Consider the following 21,349-nt stretch of genomic DNA (forward strand, 5'->3'; position numbering starts at 1 on the left):
ACTTTATTTGAGGCAGCGCTGAACCAAAGGTTTGTGCACTGTTGACGTTGCGCGTTTTTGTTGATTTTGTACGTTGAAATACGTTAAAGCTACACTTAAGTGCCACAAAATATTTCAGAGCTGCGATAAAAGTCTCACTTTACTCTTATTACATATGTGAACTTTTTAGTTCTACACAGTATTCAGTCTGTAGACTGTGTATCTCTATCCAACGCAATTGTCAGGCCCTCGACAACAACACCACAGATTGGTGGTCATTCTCAACACTGCGATGACACTGACATGGTGGTGAGTTGGTATGAGTGGATCAGACACAGCAGTGCTGCTGGAGTAGTACATTACCTACTCCAACATTGCCCACTCTTTTAGACACACCCAATTTAGTGGACTACAAATCCTCTAGTCCTTCATCAGTGGTCACGGGACACTGCCCACATAACACATTTGGATGAATATTTTTAGGTGGTGGATTAATTCCTGTCGAGCAGTGACAGTGGGGTGATGTAAAGCTCCAGAATTGCTGCTGTGTCTGATCCACTTATGCCACCACAACACACAATAACACACTACGTCACCGCAGCGCTGACAATGACCCAACATCCAGATCATACCTGCTTTAGAAGGAAAGAGTAAAAGGGACCCAAACAGTATCTAAAGCAACAGATGGACTGTAGTCCGTAATTGTAAAAACCACCATGTGCACACATACGCTCAGTGGAATTGTTTAAAAAAAGAAAAATAACAAGTAGAATATTATACTGTGCCATTCATTTTGGCCAGATTTCCATGTATCCACATCTGAAACATTTCCTCTCATGTTTAGGACCCTCAAGCCCCTCGTGCTTGTCTTGTGTTGAGCTGTGTCTGCTGTAAATGAACCACATGTGAGTGATTTAAAGGCCATGCTTTTGCTCTTTAACTGGATGGTGTCTGAGGGGTATGAGGAGTGAGAGGTATGTCAGGAGGAATCATGTTCAGATCCATTACTGTGCAGTAGGGGGAAAGGGTGGGGAGTATGTGGGCCGCTGCCTCCTAAACTACACTCAGCACAGAGCTATGATCCCTTTGAAGATCTGTGGAGGGTGTGACTCCCTATTACTAGGCTATTTCCTCTGGAAGGTGTTTTTTGTTTGTGCCCAATTTATCTCCCCTATGTTAGTCACCACATATTCCCACCTGCTGTCTGAATCACCATACGTCTCATCACTGAGGTTGGACAATGCACAGTAAAAAATGTATATCTCCCTAACAGTTTCATATAATCTGTATGTTTTGTTATGTTATTTTATATGTGTGAAATCTTTCATAACAGTTGGATCAATAGAAATGCTCCATACTGACTTAAAGGTTTAATTGCCTTTAAGAACACTTTTCTTTTGATTGTTTTTGATTAGTTTCACAGCAACAGTAAAATACCAAGCACTGCATGCTCAATCCCATAATATTACACTGGACATACCTACTAAGTGGCACTGTTCAGCCTCTTCATTCATTCATTTTCTGTAACCAGTTCATCCTGCTCAGGGTTGCTGTGGGTCTAGAACTTACCTGGACACAAGGCAGGAACACACCATGGACAGGGCACCACACACTCAGCCAGTCACTCACATTCACACCTTTCTGCACTGTCACACAGTCAGTCCACCTACCAACATGTGTTTCACAGACATTGACACAAAACAGGGATTAAAATTTAACCCTTAGATTCAATAGGTAGATTGAAATCTACAAGAATAAAGTTCAGTCATAGATGTTGGTTGCATTTTCTGTTTCTCAAAATTCGAAATTCAACCACATCTTATGGCTTTGAGGTCAGGGCTGTGTGGGGTGTCCGGTCATTTATCCTTAAAAAGCAGCTGCTTTTTTAAAAATTGTAAATATGTTTTCTTTTGTGTCTTTGTCCTTTTCTCAGTAAAAGTTTCTTGGTAATTCCACGTCTTTTCAGACCCAGTGTTCACACTGGGTGTTCTCCCTGTGTCTGCATGGGTTTTCTCCGGGTGACTGTCTGTGAGGAGTGTGGTGTGTTCTCCCTGTGTCTGCGTGGGTTTCCTCCGGGTGACTGTCTGTGAGGAGTGTGGTGTGTTCTCCCTGTGTCTGCGTGGGTTTCCTCCGGGTGACTGTCTGTGAGGAGTTGGTGTGTTCTCCCTGTGTCTGCGTGGGTTTCCTCCGGGTGACTGTCTGTGAGGAGTTGGTGTGTTCTCCCTGTGTCTGCGTGGGTTTCCTCCGGGTGACTGTCTGTGAGTAGTGTGGTGTGTTCTCCCTGTGTCTGCGTGAGTTTCCTCCAGGTGACTGTCTGTGAGGAGTGTGGTGTGTTCTCCCTGTGTCTGCATGGGTTTCCTCCGGGTGACTGTCTGTGAGGAGTGTGGTGTGTTCTCCCTGTGTCTGCGTGGGTTTCCTCCGGGTGACTGTCTGTGAGGAGTGTGGTGTGTTCTCCCTGTGTCTGCGTGGGTTTCCTCCGGGTGACTGTCTGTGAGGAGTGTGGTGTGTTCTCCCTGTGTCTGCGTGGGTTTCCTCCGGGTGACTGTCTGTGAGGAGTGTGGTGTGTTCTCCCTGTGTCTGCGTGGGTTTCCTTCGGGTGACTGTCTGTGAGGAGTGTGGTGTGTTCTCCCTGTGTCTGCGTGGGTTTCCTCCGGGTGACTGTCTGTGAAGAGTGTGGTGTGTTCTCCCTGTGTCTGCGTGGGTTTCCTCCGGGTGACTGTCTGTGAGGAGTGTGGTGTGTTCTCCCTGTGTCTGCGTGGGTTTCCTCCGGGTGACTGTCTGTGAGGAGTGTGGTGTGTTCTCCCTGTGTCTGTGTGGGTTTCCTCCGGGTGACTGTCTGTGAGGAGTGTGGTGTGTTCTCTCTGTGTCTGCGTGGGTTTCCTCCGGGTGACTGTCTGTGAGGAGTGTAGTGTGTTCTCCCTGTGTCTGCGTGGGTTTCCTCCGGGTGCTCCGGTTTCCTCCCACAGTCCAAAAACACACGTTCGTAGGTGGATTGGAGACTCAAAAGTGTCCGTAGGTGTGAGTGTGTGAGTGAATGTGTGACTGTGTGACTGAATGTGTGAGTGTTTGTTGCCCTGTGAAGGACTGGCGCCCCCTCCAGGGTGAGTTCCTGTCTTGCGCCCAATGATTCCAGGTAGGCTCTGGACCCACCGCGACCCTGAACTGGATAAGGGTTACAGATAAAGAATGAATGAATGAATGTTCACACTGGAAATAAGGACACAAACAACAACTGTGTTTCAGCTCTGAATTGAGAATGGAGCTTGAATTTCTCAGTGTCTCAGTGATGAAACTTTGTCTAACTGTTTTGGTTGTTTCCCTGGTCTTGCGTGGTTGTTAGGAGTCCCTGTTGATGCACAACTTTCAAAATGTTTTAGATTACAGTTTTGTTTTACTTATTTTGTTTATGCTATTGCTCATTTATATCTGTTGTCTATAGACATTCAAATATACTCCAATGCCATTTTGACTGAATTTTAAATAAACAAAAGTGGGCTTTTTGAACAGACACTGTATGCATTTATCACCTGGGCTTGAACTCCAGGTTCATGTGTCGTGTTCCCAGACACAAACTGAGCTTAAACATAGATTTTTAAGGACTTTTAGTGGTGATTCATCATTAGGTCTTCAATTTAGTCCCAGCCTAGGCTTAACCCAGTTGTTGTAAGCCCCAAATGTTGTACGTTTCTGCACCTCTGAACAGTCCTGTATACCTATTCATTCATGTTCAAAGCTACCAAGGTGAAAGAGAGCCAGCTTTTGCCTTGGGGAAATTACCGCCGTCTGAATAAACATACAGTTTCCGTCCCTTATCCATCCAAACTATCAGGGCAAGGAAATAGAAGTTTTTCGCTAAGGGCCTTTTGAGCCCTGTGTTTGTGTGACCTCTCAAAGCAAAGCAAGTGTACAGCAGAACGGAAGTTATTTAGCGAAAGGAGTTTTCATCTGAACGCCCGTGCGTGTTTTTCCAGCCCATTTAAAAGGGCTCTGTTTGTTTGGATTTTATTTTATTATTAAATCACCAGCATACCACACTTTAAAAAAAAAAAACAGGAAGTTTTTGAGATCTGTGACCTGCCTTTTCCATATCTCACATCAGAGACACATTTAAATAAGTGTTACAGCATGTTAACGTTGTTAATGGTGAAAGGTAATGGTGATATTCTTAGGGGACTTAGGGTGTGATTTGATTCATAAATCCATCAGTGGTGGGATACAGCTCTCACGACGTTTGAACAATATTTTTCTGAATTAAAAGCCAGTGCCAAGCATCAACGTTAAAGTATTTACACGTGAATCTGATTCCTAGCTCCAAGACTTATGATCAGAAGGGAGTATTCTCAGTGTTTACGTTAGAAAATCTACTACTGTGCCATCACTATAAGAGGGGAGATGTTTACAGCAAATATATAGCAAACGTTTACTTTAAAATATTGACTTGCAGCTTGCAGAATGACGGCTATTTGCTAGTTACAACACATAAGCTACGAGGTAAAGAGAGGTTTGCATTGCTCTCCTGTAATACACCAACAGCCAAGGCACGTTAAATTACTAAATAAATGTAATGTTCAGGTAAAAATCAAATAAAAATGGTTGTGGTTTTTTGTTGGTGGTGTTTAATTCAGATAAAATTCTAGAATGTATAAGAAAGGGGATTATTTTCCTATTTAACTGATGTTTGACCAAAAAAAAGTCTCTCCCTTATTTTGCATACTTTTGAACTAAATGTGAATTCCTGAAATAACGCTTAATCCTTTAGCGGCAGATGTGTTATTGAGTGACTGATTGATTTTCAGACATCGGTTAAAGACTCGCAGAGATCAAAGGATCGATCTGCGTAAACTTCAAAGAGAGAGAGAGAGAAAAAAAAAAAAACACGAGAAGAACGCGCGCGTAGTACCGGAGTCCCGCCCCCTTCGCCCGGCCCACTGCTCTGATTGGCTGAGCGCAGTGAGCGTCTACAATAAAACCCACCGCAGCAGCGTGGAGACCCACAGAGAGATCAGCCACAGGAAATAGACCCAGATCAATCAGTCCATCAGCCTTCCGTGCATCAGTTGAAGAGTCATTTTATTTTTGTTACGGTTTGATTTCGCGCTGAATGGCACCTTCATCTCAGGACGTGTTTTAATATTTTGGACAAATGAGCTGAGAGACTTGGAGTTTTTGGGCGGGGTTTTAATTATTTATTTAAATAAAAAAGCCTTTTTTAAAAATGTTATAATACTTTTTAAATTTTTATATTTAAGCTACTACATTTTGTTATTAATCTACTTACGTTAATACAGATTTTAAATTTTATATGAGACATTTTTAATTAAACAATAGTTTTTAATCTGTAAATTAGTAAGTTTTTTTTTATTTTTAATTTTTTTAATTTTTAATTTTTTTAATTTTTAATTTTTGAACCACAAACTAATAGTTCTGGAAGAAATCCCCAGGAGTGATTATTAGGTTTCCTCCTGAACAGAAAAGCACTGCTGGACTCATAGAAGAGTGACTGTTACCGTTGTCCTGTATGGAGATGGGAGCTGGGACGCTGGCCCTGGCTGTGGTGGTGGTGATTCTTTTGGCTGAAGCTGTGGAGAGCAGGAGGACACGAGGGGGACGGACACATTCAGCCCCCTCTTACCGCAGCAGGAGTGAGGGGACCGAGAGTTTTCCCCTTGACTTCACCCCTGTGGAGGGGAACATGGACACGCTGATGCGGCAGGTGCAGAACTTGGCCCAGTCGCTGTACCCCTGCTCCGCTCGAAGACTGGACCAGGACATGAAGCTGAACTTTCTGGACAACTCCACAGTCACCTGCAACGATGGCTCACCTGCCGGGTGAGTTCACTAACCATAAAACTGGGCATCGGCTCGCAGGGCTGCTGGCATGGCTAATGAAGATATTGTAACTGATGCCTTACTTAATAAAGAATAAAATCCTGATTGGCCGTATTGGCTATTATACTTTTAAATGTATAAATGTATTTGAAGTAAGTTTAAGATTTGCATTTAGGTTTTAATAATCCATTCAAAAGATCAGAAGATGATGGTGGGTCTAAACCTACGTTACACACTACTGTAACTTAATATAACTCCAGTTTACACTGTAATCAGTATATTTGCTGAATAAGCATAAATAAAGAGGTTAAAATTAGTTTTTCATCATGATCTGAAATACATGCCACATTAATATCAACCAAAACATGACCAGTGAAGATACTTGCACTTCTCTCTATCATCCTGATGATCAGGGCAACTTCCTCCAGCCAAATACCCAGCCACTACATTTAACAGGTTATAAACAAGAAGGATTGAATGCTTCATATAACTACAAATAAATAGTATAGTCTAAAATAGTATAGTCTTGCACATAACCACTCATAAGGAGTATAAACTGGCATGTAAAAACTCTGTACAAAATATAGACTAGCTCATCACCCGCTAGCACATATTGACTAGCATATAATTACTCATAACTAGCTTAGGATAGCACATAAACATGCATAAAACTATAAACTAGCTTATATCCATGCTTGAAGTGTGTAGAATAACATTAAATTACTTCTAAGGAGTGTAGACCAGCTTATCCACTCAAGAGAGCAGACAAACTACAGAGCACCATTCACTAAAGCCACTATATATAGTGTTGATTAGCATTTAGCTATCACTTGCATGTATTAGCATTTGAACAGACCTTGCTGTACTTTTTCATTTATTCATTGTCTGTAAGCGCTTATCCAGTTCAGGGTCGCGGTGGGTCCGGAGCCTACTCGGAATCACTGGGTGTAGTGCGGGAACACCACCTTGAGGGGGCACATTCACTCAGACACTAGACCGATGGACATTTCTGAGTCGCCAATTTACCTACCAACTGTGTTTTTGGAGCGTGTGAGGAAACCGGAGCACCCGGAGGAAACCTACGCGGACACAGGGAGAACACACCACACTCCTCACAGACAGTCACCTGGAGGAAACCCACGTGGACACAGAGAGAACACACCACACTCCTCACAGACAGTCACCCGGAGGAAACCCACGCAGACACAGGGAGAACACACCACACTCCTCACAGACAGTCACCTGGAGGAAACCCACGCAGACACAGGGAGAACACACCACACTCCTCACAGACAGTCACCTGGAGGAAACCCACGCAGACACAGGGAGAACACACCACACTCCTCACAGACAGTTACCCGGAGGAAACCCACGCAGACACAGGGAGAACACACCACACTCCTAACAGACAGTCACCCGGAGCGGGGTTCAAACCCACAATCCCGGGCCCCTGGAGCTGTGTGACAGCGACACTATGACTGTGCCACCGTGCCGCTGTCTGTGCTTGTATATTGTAATTAGTCAATAGTGTGATAATCATTTCTGATATGGTATAATCATATAAATATGCATCAGATTGAGAACAGCAATGAGTCCCATTGGCTATAATGCATAATTAGAAGCTGCTGCTAATTAAGCAGGTGTCGGGGCACAAACTGTGATGCAGAAGTCTGGGACCTTGTTGTGGTGAGAGGTTAGAGAAAGAATCCCTTATACTCTATTGTTACAGTAATCTATTGGGACTGGTGGAGGAAAATCACTTTACATGTCTTTAACCTTGCTTCACATACACTTTTGCTTCACACGCAGAGTTAGGTTTTTAAATAATTCAGGATATAAAGGTCTCGGGGCTGTTGATTTGCCTTAGACAATGAACAGAGATGTTCTCCATTCTGCTACGCGTTTCGAAGTGCCATCAAGAGCTGTCCCAGTGAAACAATACCCAAGTAACCGAGTTAAAACCTCAAGTCTCATTCTTCCACATGGAAGTGGTGATTTTCCAAAAACACCATTATTTTTTCCCCAGAGAATGACTGCTCAACTACTGAGTCTATTGTACAATGTGGCGTTTGAATACATTTTCTCCTAATATCACTGCAGCTCAGCAGGTCGTATCAGCAATGCTCCCTGTTAGAAACTTAATGTTCTGACTGATCCAGGATCAGGCAGATGAGGCTGTGTTTCTTCCTTACATGTTAGAGGCCTACAGTTTATTCACCAAGACCAGAGACACATCAAAGGGATTCCACCACAGGAGACACAGTGCTTTATATGAGGCAAAAAACTCCACTTCCACTGCTGTCTGGCCGCCATACTGCGAGTAACACACACACACACACACACACATACAAACATGGACATACTACACATTTTTCTGCCCACATCTAAATGCTGTTTCTTACACACAGCTATAGATACACACAGTCTTTCCCTCTCTCAAACATACACACACACACATACACATGCTTCCAGCTGTCTGCTGAAGCTAATCTATGATCAAAGAGTGACTTCAGTCTATGCCCATGGATGTATATGTGAAGATACAGTACTGTTCAGCAGCCAGAGAGTACCCCGTAGCCAAGAAGTACTAGTTATTCATTTTTCAGCGTCAGTAAAAAGCAGAAACGTATATTTAACAGTCAATTACAAAGAAGCCTGGACACTGAAGCATTTCCCAGGGTTTAGCGTATCCACCCTGCCTTTATTACAGCTTCCATTCTGTTCAAAACACTTGCTTTCAGTGTTTCAAAGAGATATGCATCGGTAAGTTCTGCTTCCACATTCTTTCAGACCCACGGTGTTGAGTAGTCTTCTCAAAATGGAAGAATGGACAGACGTATCTGTGATAGTGGAGTTTGATTTACTCCTGTCTCTCAATGAGAAAAGCGAGATGAGAAGCGTTTTGGACGTCAGCCAGGTCTTGCACGGTTGTTGGGAGTCCCATATACACTTTGCTTTTTTCCACGTAACTTCCTTTGACCTTCACCTACATTATCCCTCTAATCTCTTCAGAAATACCTCCTGAAATACAGATAACCTGCACTCAGTGTCTGTTTTGCCTGGAAATTAATTAAACGAAAGAAGTGTGGCCTTTGGCTTTTGCACAGAACTGTAAATCCGAAGGATGTAAATTCAAATTGTTTGAACTCCAAACACAGATGGACGCTTTCTCCTCCCTACCCTTTTCCTTCTCCCTTTCACTCCCTCCATCCATCTCCAACTTCTCTCATCCGGGAGATGAAACGATGGCCCCTCTCTCTCTCATCTTGGAGGCTGTGCGTGTGCATGTGTGTGTTTGTGTGTCTGATGGCTTTATTCTGGAGGCTTTTTTTTCCTTCGCTTCTGCTGGATCTGTGTGATAAAGCGACTGAAGTTGATAGATAGAGAGAGAGGAACCGGTGTTGAATGTGGTTCAGTAGCAGCTGTTGGCCACTGAGATGGACTCTCACTTCACTAACAGAGACCACATGGACTCACCGTGTAATAGAGAGAGTCCGACATACAGAGTGTCTATGTGTGAAATACAACATCTGAGAGATTAATGTACAGTGTGTCAGTTCCTGTTTTCAGGTCTTTGTGGGGAGCAAATATCCCCATGAAGACTTTGAAGATCTGAGAATATTGAGATGGTTCTCACAAAATCCCTGCCTTTTTTCTGGAAATTGACTAAACTATTCCTATGTAGTTACTGTGTTAAGGCTAGGGTTAGGTCTCCTGCTAATGAATGGAAGTCCTCACAAGTATAGAAATGTGTAAATACGTGTGTTTTCAACCGGAAAACTTTCTGGCACCAACACTCTGTGTCAAACAGGGATATAAATCAGTGACCGCACAGTGACTGGATTCTTTATGATTCTGTAGGAAACTGCTCCATTATTAATGAAATCTCTCTGTGATCCAGTTGAATTTCTTCTATGACAAATGGTTTGTTGGAAAGAGTCCTATAAACTCCAGAAAACCAGAATCTATGATGTCTACAATGCAAATGTAGCCTTTTAACTTACTATTCATACAACCTGTGAACCTACATGTAGTTACACAGCTCCGGGGACCTGGAGGTTGTGGGTTCGAGTCCCGCTCGGTGTGACTGTCTGTGAGGAGTGTGGTGTGTTCTCTCTGTGTCTGCGTGGGTTTCCTCCGGGTGACTGACTGTGAGGAGTGTGGTGTGTTCTCCCTGTGTCTGCGTGGGTTTCCTCCGGGTGACTGTTTGTGAGGAGTGTGGTGTGTTCTCCCTGTGTCTGCGTGGATTTCCTCCGGGAGACTGTTTGTGAGGAGTGTGGTGTGTTCTCCTTGTGTCTGCATGGGTTTCCTCCGGGTGACTGTCTGTGAGGAGTGTGGTGTGTTCTCCCTGTGTCTGCGTGGGTTTCCTCCGGGTGACTGTCTGTGAGGAGTGTGGTGTGTTCTCTCTGTGTCTGCGGGGGTTTCCTCCGGGTGACTGTCTGTGAGGAGTGTGGTGTGTTCTTCCTGTGTCTGCGTGGGTTTCCTCTGGGTGACTGTCTGTGAGGAGTGTGGTGTGTTCTCTCTGTGTCTGCGGGGGTTTCCTCCGGGTGACTGTCTGTGAGGAGTGTGGTGTGTTCTTCCTGTGTCTGCGTGGGTTTCCTCGCTTACAGATAATGAATGAATTATTGTTTAACAGTGTTTCAGGATTTAAGCAGTACATTCATAACCATTTCATTTAACAACTTTCAGTAAGGAAGTGAGGCATCTTCAGACGTCTGGTTCCTATCATCACCACTGTGTTACTAGGTTTTATTATCAGTTGAATAATAGAGTTGGGCATTTCTATCGAATTTGTTACTCAACTTTTCAGGCCATTAATTCATTAATATTAGCTGAATTGTCACATCTTGACACTTTCTGGTTTGTTTTCCTCTTCCATGTGGCTCTGTCTGTTTGTTGTCATTTCTAGCCCCGCCCTCGTTTCACTCTAACCTCCGCCTCTTTTGTCATTGTCCCTCGTTATCTGTGTCAGGTGTGTCTAGTTAAGTTCGTTTATTTAAGCCCTCTTCCCTCACTTCCTGGGATCGGTCATTTTCTTTGTTTGTTTCTTTGTTTCATTGTGAATTGTTTTTGTGTTAGGGTTTGTTCATGTCTTGTTCTCTTGCTCGTTCTGTTTCCCAATTGTTATCATAGTCTTTGTTTCTCTAGCTCGTTTCTCGTTGTCTCCTGCCTGTTTCATGCCCCAGTCTAGTAGTGTTATTTCGTGTTTCTACTCAAGTTCGTTTTGTTATGTCATTTCTATATTAAATTCTGTGTTGTAGCGAGTGTGTCCGCCTCCTTAAAATCTACTCCTCACGCCCCGTGACATGAATCATATCCATAGTGGGTCTTTTCAATTGATGAAAATGGCAGTGAGTAGCTGATCAATAGAACATGTGTAGCAGGAGAATGTATGTGTACTGAATAAATTGGCAACCCAACCAGTCTTGTTTAGTAGCAAGTCCAAGTGAACGGACTGGCAGTGGAGTCTTGAAAACAATGGGCTTCATCCCCCCGAAGGGCTTCATCAACTCAAACAAGTGGTGGACACATTCCTAGACTGAAATCTGTCCGCTCTGGATGCAAATCTACACAGACACATATCTGGCTGTGTACCATCAATCGCAAATCTGTTGTTTAGGAACATACCCAAAGTGCAGGGCCCCCACACGGAGACGCTGACCTTCCTGTCTCAAAATAGCCGTTCTGTTAGTGACCCATTACACTGCCTCCTCCACTCAAAGCTCATAAATGAACTCAAACAAACCAAGCATGTGTTTACTAGTACTTCAGAATGTCTGATGCTCAACCCAAGACTGCCATGTCTTTGAAAGTTCCTCTTTTCCTGGAAAGGCTAAAGGGTGGGGGGGGGGGGATGTTGGGGTTTAGCATGAATCGGGTCACTTGGATAATTGAGCATAATCACCTGTTGGGAGGCCACTACACATAGTGCTCTAATTTAATAATTAATAATAGTTTTCAGAACTCTTTGAAATGGGCTCCAAATAAAATGAGGAGCGAGTGAGGGCTTCAGCTGTGAAATCAAAGCCAAATGTTTCAATTTGCTGATCAAAGGCGAAGGTTAGAGCGCATGTTTTTGGACGCCAGTAACGTGAAGCAGGCTGGCAGCCTTAAGCGTGCGGGTCAGAGACTTCTGGAGAGACACAGAACTGTCTGGACCTAGTGGGATGGACAGAGGGGCTTGTGGGAAAAGGTACTACAAGGTACTTGGACTGTTTTTCTCTTGACCTTTTAAAACTCATTCATTTACTTTTTTCCATTTCATCCAATTTTTCTCGCTAAATTATTAATCGCAGATTCCCACACAAATCCACCACAGAGTGAGCCAAGTACATGCTTACTCTGAGATGTGAAGCCAACTACCGCTTCTTTTCCTATTGCTGCGAACACAATGGCTCCGGAAAAGTCAACACGCTTGGAGTAGAAGGAAAACTGCCCAGATTTGTTACATCAGAAGCAAGAGCTAACTGCTTCAAGATAGTTCTGCTGTTATTAGAGAAATTGTAGCTTGTGCTTGTATATGGGCACATAGAGTTTGATGTGCACACTTAGATTGATGTGACCCTGAGAGAACCCAGAACTTGAACACAGTTGATTGTTTTTGTGTAAAATACTGTGAGTGTACGTTGAGCTGCTGGAGAGCAACGAGGGCCTGGAAGTGGAGGGGTGAGAACAACTTGCTGTGTAAACAATTGGCATCTCTCTATAGAGATTAAACATATAGCAGCTTACTTTACTCTTAAGAATAACAGCTTTACTGATTTAAAAGTGTTGCTTAGGGGTTTGTGTACACATCTCCATCAAAATATATTGCATCAATTTAAGATAATAACACAGCTGAGGGATTTCCAGAACAGATGAGAATCGATGTAATATATTGTGAGGATTAATACCACAAACCTAATAATTTTCATTTATTTTTTGCCTTTAGGTACTACATAAAGGAGTCTAAAGGAAGCAGGAGGTGGCTGGTGTTTTTAGAGGGTGAGCACACACACACACACACACACACATCAATATACCAATGATGGGCTTTCAAAAGCTTGGTTAAGTTTTGTTTATCTTTTATTAATACTACACCAATGTCTCTGGTCTCCAGGTGGATGGTACTGCTTCAGTAAAGAGAACTGTGACAGCCGGTATGAAACCATGAGGAGACTGATGAGCTCCAGCAGGTGGCCGAGTACTCGCACAGGTGAGCTCAGACACTGCCTCCATCTCCTCCATCTCCTTCCATCCACACGCCTCATCCTATCTGACATTATGTTGAGCCCTTGGTTCTGTTTAGTGGTGTATTTAGGTGAAGAAGGCCATGTACCAGGAATGGAGTTGGAAGCGTATATTACTGGAGCATAGCAGGTTGATCCTTAAGCATTAGGAGTAGAGGCAGGAAACACACTTAAAAACAGAACACCAGAGAGAAACATGTAAGGGTTTCTATGTGTTTTACAGCAGGTGCACCAGAAATGTTTGGTGTGATTAGGACAGCAGTGTGTTTCTGTTGGATTTGTAAACAGGGTTTATTAGCACTTACAGGTCATGTATCGCCGGTCTGTGGCGTCTGTGGAGTCGTAGGTGAATCATTTGTATGAACTGTGTTCCCACATTATACGGTGGCTAGACGTACAGGGTACTGTGTGTGTGTGTGTGTGTGTGTGTGTGTGTGTGTGTGTCCAGGTTGGGTACACTCTGTGGGTTGAGGGTAAAGCCACACTGGTCTGATTCACCACTCTGGTGCATTGACTTGTTATTCTATTGGGAGAAAAAAAGACCGACTTCAAATGAAATGTTTTAATATGTTTGTTTTTCCAAAGAAAGTGGCCAAGGCGCTCTCTCTCTCTCTTACACACACACACACACACACACACACTCACACTCACACACACACACACATCCAGGCATGGCTAAGCTAAGCCTTCCTCTTGCAAGTTTGGTTTCTGTGAATGAGCAACATGCAAATATTTCCTTTCCTGTGTTCCTGACTATTACTCTTCTGTGAAGGCTTTACATTAGATGTCGGAACATTTCAGTGATGAATTGATTGCATTTAACCATAATTGCATTAGTGGGGTTGTTGCATGATCATTTATTTATTGCATACATCACCCCAGCTAATCCCAAAGGTATTGGATGATGCTTCATAGCTCCAGAGAATGTTCCACTGGTTGACAAACCAGTGCTGGAGGGGGTTTATACCACTCTAGATGACACTCGGTAAAGGGTATGGTGACATTAAGCTAGTGTTCTGCAGCTCCAGAGGGTCTTCCTTTTCTTGTAAGCTACACTTGCGTCCTAGTTCGAGTGCAAAACTAAAGAGAGAGTGGAGGGTCGTGTTGTTTAAAATCATAGAGCACAGCTCTGTGGAAGTTGTAATAAAATGTACAATGATTAATGATGGCAATCTCTCTGTGTTTATGTGTGTGTGATTCAGGGACAGGGATTCTGTCTAGTCAGCCTGAGGAAAACCCACACTGGTGGAATGCAAACATGGTGTAAGTATCCTAGAGCAGACTGCTCCACACACACCCAAAGGCCTTTTCCACTGTGTGTGAATAAGCGCTCTCAGTCCTGCTGAGCTCTCTCTACAACCTCTACAGAGTGTGTTTATCTTGAGGAAAACACACACACACACACACTTCACTTTGATATAGAATTTGGACCACCCAAGACCTGTAGGTCATATGGAGCAAGTAAAATTGTTGTATAGTGTAGTACCCAAAGTACATCAAGTATAGATGGTAGTGGGTATTCACCCTGCATCCATTAATTCTGGGTAGGCTACGGACCCACCATGACCCTGAAAAGATTACAGAAAATAAATGGAAGAATAAATGAATGAATAAATAAATTAATCTTTATAGAAAACTCTGTAGAAAATCCTTGCCACATTAGCTTAAGCTCACTAGGCCCAGTGTGTTAGAGGGTTAGTAAGCCCTGTGGGGCCCCAACTAGTATACATTATATGTGTGTATATGTATATGTACAGGTGTGCCAGACTGGATGTGTAGGTGCTGATAAATAGTGTTACGTCTTTCTGATTGCAGGTTTATTCCCTACTGCTCCAGTGATGTATGGAGTGGAGCTTCACCACAAAAAGATCAAAGTAAGCCATAAAGCTTAGAACAATGGTTTTCATCCATTTAAAACCTGTGTGATTGTAGACACTGGTAGAATAGCCATAACTGGAATATGATATTAGTATTTTCTGATTAATAATGCAATAAAATCCATGGAGGATTGTTAGAGTGTCCAGACTGATAGACATATTACAGAGAACACTGTAAAACGTTGAGACTTATTACAGAAAACACTGTAAAACGCTGAGACTTATTACAGAGAACACTGTAAAACGTTGAGACTTATTACAGAGAACACTGTAAAACCTAGAGACATATTACAGAGAACACTGTAAAATGCTGAGACATATTACAGAGAACACTGTAAAATGCTGAGACATATTACAAAGAACACTGTAAAACGCTGAGACATATTACAAAGAACACTGTAAAACGCTGAGACATATTACAAAGAACACTGTAAAACGTAGAGACATATTACAGAGAACACTGTAAAACGTAGAGACATATTACAGAGAACACTGTAAAACGCTGAGACATATTACAGAGAACACTGTAAAACGTTGAGACTTATTACAGAGAACACTATAAAGCGTTGAGACATATTACAGAGAACACTATAAAACGTTGAGACATATTACAGAGAACACTATAAAACGTTGAGACATATTACAGAGAACACTGTAAAACGTAGAGACATATTACAGAGAACACTGTGAAACGTTGAGACTTATTACAAAGAACACTGTGAAACGCTGAGACATTACAGAGAACACTGTAAAACGTTGAGACTTATTACAGAGAACACTGTAAAACGTTGAGACATATTACAGAGAACACTGTAAAACGCTGAGACATATTACAGAGAACACTGTAAAACGCTGAGACATATTACAGAGAACACTGTAAAACGTTGAGACTTATTACAGAGAACACTGTAAAATGTTGAGACATATTACAGAGAACACTGTAAAACGTTGAGACATATTACAGAGAACACTGTAAAACGTTGACACATATTACAGAGAACACTGTAAAACGTTGAGACATATTACAGAGAACACTGTAAAACGTTGACACATATTACAGAGAACACTGTAAAACGTTGACACATATTACAGAGAACACTGTAAAATGTTGAGACATATTACAGAGAACACTGTAAAACGTTGAGACATATTACAGAGAACACTGTAAAACGTTGACACATATTACAGAGAACACTGCAAAACGTTGACACATATTACAGAGAACACTGTAAAATGTTGAGACATATTACAGAAAACACTGTAAAACGCTGAGACATATTACAGAGAACACTGTAAAACGCTGAGACATATTACAGAGAACACTGTAAAACGTTGAGACTTATTACAGAGAACACTGTAAAACGTTGAGACATATTACAGAGAACACTGTAAAACGTTGACACATATTACAGAGAACACTGTAAAACGTTGACACATATTACAGAGAACACTGTAAAACGTTGACACATATTACAGAGAACACTGTAAAATGTTGAGACATATTACAGAAAACACTGTAAAACGCTGAGACATATTACAGAGAACACTGTAAAACGCTGAGACATATTACAGAGAACACTGTAAAACGTTGAGACTTATTACAGAGAACACTGTAAAACGTTGAGACATATTACAGAGAACACTGTAAAACGTTGACACATATTACAGAGAACACTGTAAAACGTTGACACATATTACAGAGAACACTGTAAAACGTTGACACATATTACAGAGAACACTGTAAAACGTTGAGACATATTACAGAAAACACTGTAAAACGTTGAGACATATTACAGAGAACACTGTAAAACGTTGACACATATTACAGAGAACACTGTAAAACGTTGACACATATTACAGAGAACACTGTAAAACGTTGAGACATATTACAGAGAACACTGTAAAACGTTGACACATATTACAGAGAACACTGTAAAACGTTGACACATATTACAGAAAACACTGTAAAACGTTGAGAATAAAGTGATAATTAAATGGTCTTCCTGAATGCCTCACATCTTCAAACTGATCTGGAGGCAGATAAATAATATAAATATATTATCCATTTTATTAGTGGTATTTTTATTATCAATCATCCTAGAATAATTAACAAGTCAAATAAATAATTTTACTGTAGTGTAGTTATATTATTAACATTTAATCCTATAAGAAGAAAAGTGATCCTTAACTTTTGAAGGGCAAGGTTTAAGATATAAGTTTGTAATTGACCGAAACTCATTTACAGTATGTAAGTCTCCACTCTGAATATTCTGTCATTTTTTTCCTCTCTGTTTAGATGACTACGCCTTCATGGGCTCTCTGATCATTCAGGAGGTTGTGAAGGAGCTCCTGACCAAAGGCCTGGACAATGCTAAAGTCCTCCTGCTAGCAGGGAGCAGGTTAGGATTCTGTGTGTGCATTAAGCCTGCATGAGTACTTATTATTATTTTTTAAAATGTAATGTGGTTAAGATGCAGTAATTTGTATGCACTCTATGTCTGCCTGTGTGTGTGTGTGTGTGTGTGCCAGTGCTGGAGGTACAGGTGTCTTGCTGAATGTGGACCGTGTGGCCGAGCTCCTGAAGAGCCAAGGTCATGGGTCAGTACAGGTCAGAGGCCTGGCCGACTCAGGCTGGTTCCTGGACAATAAGCAGTACCGCTGCACGGAATGTGTGGACACCATCAGCTGTGCTCCTACAGAGGCCATCAAACGAGGAATTAGGTGAGAGAGAGAGAGAGAGAGAGAGAGAGAGAGAGAGAGAGAGAGAGCTTTAAATAGCATCATATTAGAAAGAAAGTGGGAGATTGTCAGAGGAAAGGGGAAAGAAATCAATGACAGAAAAGAGTGACAGAGACAAATTAGAGAGAGAGAGAGAGAGAGAGAGAGAGAGAGAGAGAGAGAGAGAGAGAGAGAGAGAGAGAGAGATGGGTGAAAATGTGTTCTTCTCTCTGCAGGTACTGGGGGGGTGTTGTTCCTGAGCGATGCAGACTGGATCACCCAGGAGAGGAGTGGAACTGTTTCTTCGGCTACAAAGTTTTTCCAACACTGAAAAGTAAGAGATCGAGTGAGACATGTTCCAGCGCGCTCTAGTGGCTTAATACTCAAACTGCAGTAGAGATAAAAAAGAACCAATTGCCTTTTTACTGTATCCACACCTCCCTCTCTCTCTTTGTCTCTCAGGTCCAGTATTTGTGGTCCAGTGGTTGTTTGATGAGGCTCAGCTGACTGTAGATAACATCCATTTAACTGGTCAACCAGTACAGGAGGGTCAGTGGAGATACATCCAGAACCTGGGCATCGAGCTCCGAAATACCCTCAAAAATGTCCCGTAAGCATTCACACACCTCATTAAAGAAAAGACAAAGAAAAAAGGTCTATAACATAAATATTTTCTTTTAATTTATTTCTCAAGTATTTTCATTTTTCTTTTTTTTTCAGAAAATATAATAATAATTATAATACATTGCATTAATATAGTGCTTTTCAAGAACACAGCGTGCTTAGAAAGATAATACACAGAACACAGCAAAAGCACAGAACATAGAACATAGAACAGCACAAATAGCAGTGGCGAGAGTAAATATCCAGCCAAAGGGCAACACAGAACAACAGTGCTAAAACGGGCTCTCTTTAGATACCTGCAGTGATAGGACACTAGTCCCTAAAGGCCGCAATAGAAATGGGTTCCGTCAGTCGACATTAACAGTTGCTGCAGTAGTGATAACAGAGATAATAAAAGTCTTTGTTGTTCGAATTTTGTGGAAGCTAGCAGCAGTAATAGCAGGATACTAGCCACCAGGTGGCAGCAATAATAAAGTTCCCTCATTCGACATTATTAGCATTGTTAGCATGCTGCTAGCTGCCGAGCAATTATGAAAATGGAATTATCAGCTGCATTAAATCTGAACCAAAATTTTGAAATAGGATCTCTGTAATGGGGCACAGTGGCGCAGCAGGTAGTTTCGCAGTCACACAGCTCCAGGGACCTGGAGGTTGTCAGTTCAAGTCTCGCTCCGGGTGACTGTCTGTGAGGAGTGTGGTGTGTTCTCCCTGTGTCTGTGTGGGTTTCCTCCGGGTGACTGTCTGTGAGGAGTGTGGTGTGTTCTCCCTGTGTCTGTGTGGGTTTCCTCCGGGTGACTGTCTGTGAGGAGTGTTGTGTGTTCTCCCTGTGTCTGCGTGGGTTTCCTCCGGGTGACTGTCTGTGAGGAGTGTGGTGTGTTCTCCCTGTGTCTGCGTGGTTTAAAGTTTTAATAGCGTATATTTATTGGTGTTGAAAATCTGTGCCGTCTCTACAGAACAGGTAGCCCATGTGGTCTTATTGCCTGTTCTTCTGCTGTGATTAACAGGGCCATGTTTGCACCTGCCTGCTTATCACACGAGGTGATCACAAGAAAGTGAGTTTTCCCTTTTCATCCTGAGCTCCAAATTACTTGATACTGCTGTTAATAAACAGGGACATTTAATATCGCATTAGAATATCTGCTGTTTGTGTTTCAGTATTCCCTCGCCTCTCCTCCCCCTCTCCTCACTGTCTATTTCTCTCTATCTGTAGTTACTGGATGGACATCCAGGTGAAGGGTACATCTCTGCCCCGTGCTCTCCAATGCTGGGACCGTAGCCTCTTTCACAGTCTCCGAAATCACGGCAACAGCAGCAGCCCCCGTCCTCCGCCCCGGGGCTGCCCCCTGCACCTCATCGACAGTTGCCCCTGGCCCCACTGCAACCCCACCTGCCCGGCCATCCGCGACCAACTGACTGGAAGAGAGATGAGCGTCATTCAGTTCCTCACACACATGGGATTTGACGTCCAGCGGATGGCCCAGCAACAGGGCCTGGAGCCCAACAAACTACTGGGCATGCTCAATAGTGGCACCTGAGCAAAGCCGCACCCATCCAGACCTCCTGATGGACCTGGAGGAAGGAAACCAGCCAGTCAGAGCTCTGGAGGGAAACTGTACCAGCCAATAAGAATTCAGGAGGGTAAATCCAAACCAGCCAATCAGAGTGCTGGACCAAAATTTCAACCAGATTTTAGGAGGGAAATTTTAACAAGCCTCTCAGAAGGGTCTACACATTATGTGCAGTGTGTGAATTATGCCATGACAAGTCAGGACGGGTCAAAGTTTTAGCCTTTCAAGTTTCAGCAGTGGACACTAACAAACATACGATTCATGGCGTTGAAAACTGGAGAATTCAGAGGTCACCCTTCATTTATTTTGATATCCAGACAAATAGGAGCCTTTAATTAATAGATAAATGTAACTCACAATCACATACATACTCAGTATCATACATAAATACATACACTCACTCACTCACTCACATTTAGCAACTGCTAAACTGGCCTTACTCAACACCTATGTCTCTGTGGCACAAGCCTCTGGAGGTCAGAGAGAGGGGTCTTGCTGTTGGACATTGCTCAGACTCCCAAGGCAAAGCTGTAGTGAAGCTTCAGAAAGCCCCCTCACCTCCAGCTTGTGGGGCCCAGGACACAGTCACGTTTTCCTGTAGTGTTGCCTTTATTACCGATTCTGTACTTTCATGAGACTCAGGTTCAGTTTTTTGGCAGGAGTATCCTCCCACACGTAAAACTATGTCTTAAAAGTTGGTTGCTCTGCTTCCTATGATTCAAGTAAACACAAACGCAGTGGTCCTGCAGATTTGATTGGAATTTAAAAAACGAAGGGTGGTCTCTTACATTGTCATAAAGAACTGTATAAAGCCAGTGGCCACTTTCTTAGAAACCCCTACCTTTAGGCTCCACTGTACTGGGATATCTGTAGATATACATTGTGGTAGTTGTCCTGTAGCTCTTCTTCAGTGGTCAGATGGATATTTTTGGATGGTGAGCTATATACATATAAGCATAAATGCCACTATCGTGCGGGAATGGTCAGAAAGCCTCTGATGTACAGGGATCCTATACTGGATGTACACAATGGGGCCAGTGAGTGGAAAAACAAGGCAGGGTTTCTAATAAAATGAGTTTTTAGACCCTTTCTAAGGACATAAACTCCTTTCCAAAACACATTATATACAATGTATTTCCACAGACACCGGGAGGAGAACCCCTCCTGCTCTCAGACCTCAACTTTCAAAGCAATGGATGTAGTTTCACTGTAATAAGCTTTCGCCCTCTACTGGAGCCAAAGGCAAACAGCAGCAGAACTCACAGAACCCGGAAAGAGGGTTTCAACAATCCTCACTAAAGCCAGGTCGAACAAAAGGACTTTTTTTTTGATGCTCAAAATTTTGATGGAGCACCTCATTTCAATAAGACCTCATGTTCAACAAGAAACAATGGTGCTACAAAATGGCCGCCTCCATTAAGCTCGGCTTCTGTTTGTTCAGCACTTTTAACTTCAAGCTTTACAGATGTTTTTGGGCCAGATCTTCTCATCCAGTCCATGAACCTCAGCAGGAAATCTGATCCAC

The 21,349-nt window shown here is 42.7% G+C and overlaps 1 protein-coding gene across 1 annotated transcript; it reads left to right on the plus strand.

Moving 5' to 3' along the window:
* Positions 1-5,385: 5,385 nt before the first annotated feature.
* notum1b (notum, palmitoleoyl-protein carboxylesterase b) lies at positions 5,386-21,341 on the plus strand. The gene is made up of 11 exons (XM_066646995.1): positions 5,386-5,808; positions 12,740-12,792; positions 12,908-13,003; positions 14,240-14,300; positions 14,853-14,911; positions 17,211-17,313; positions 17,444-17,635; positions 17,869-17,966; positions 18,095-18,242; positions 19,261-19,308; positions 19,467-21,341. The coding sequence occupies exons 1-11, from the start codon at positions 5,498-5,500 to the stop codon at positions 19,789-19,791; spliced, it is 1,494 nt and encodes a 497-aa protein (XP_066503092.1). The 5' UTR covers positions 5,386-5,497; the 3' UTR covers positions 19,792-21,341.
* The last annotated feature ends 8 nt before the right edge of the window (positions 21,342-21,349 follow it).

This window comes from Hoplias malabaricus, chromosome 16, assembly GCF_029633855.1.
Source record: "Hoplias malabaricus isolate fHopMal1 chromosome 16, fHopMal1.hap1, whole genome shotgun sequence".
Classification (NCBI taxonomy): domain Eukaryota; kingdom Metazoa; phylum Chordata; class Actinopteri; order Characiformes; family Erythrinidae; genus Hoplias; species Hoplias malabaricus.

Bases quoted from the DNA above. Each gene is read 5' to 3' on its own strand.
- notum1b (XM_066646995.1), top strand. From the start codon at position 5,498: ATGGAGATGGGAGCTGGGACGCTGGCCCTGGCTGTGGTGGTGGTGATT. The intron at 5,809-12,739 runs GTGAGTTCACTA...TTTTGCCTTTAG, and splicing joins AACGATGGCTCACCTGCCGG to GTACTACATAAAGGAGTCTA. The intron at 13,004-14,239 runs GTGAGCTCAGAC...TGTGTGATTCAG, and splicing joins GTGGCCGAGTACTCGCACAG to GGACAGGGATTCTGTCTAGT.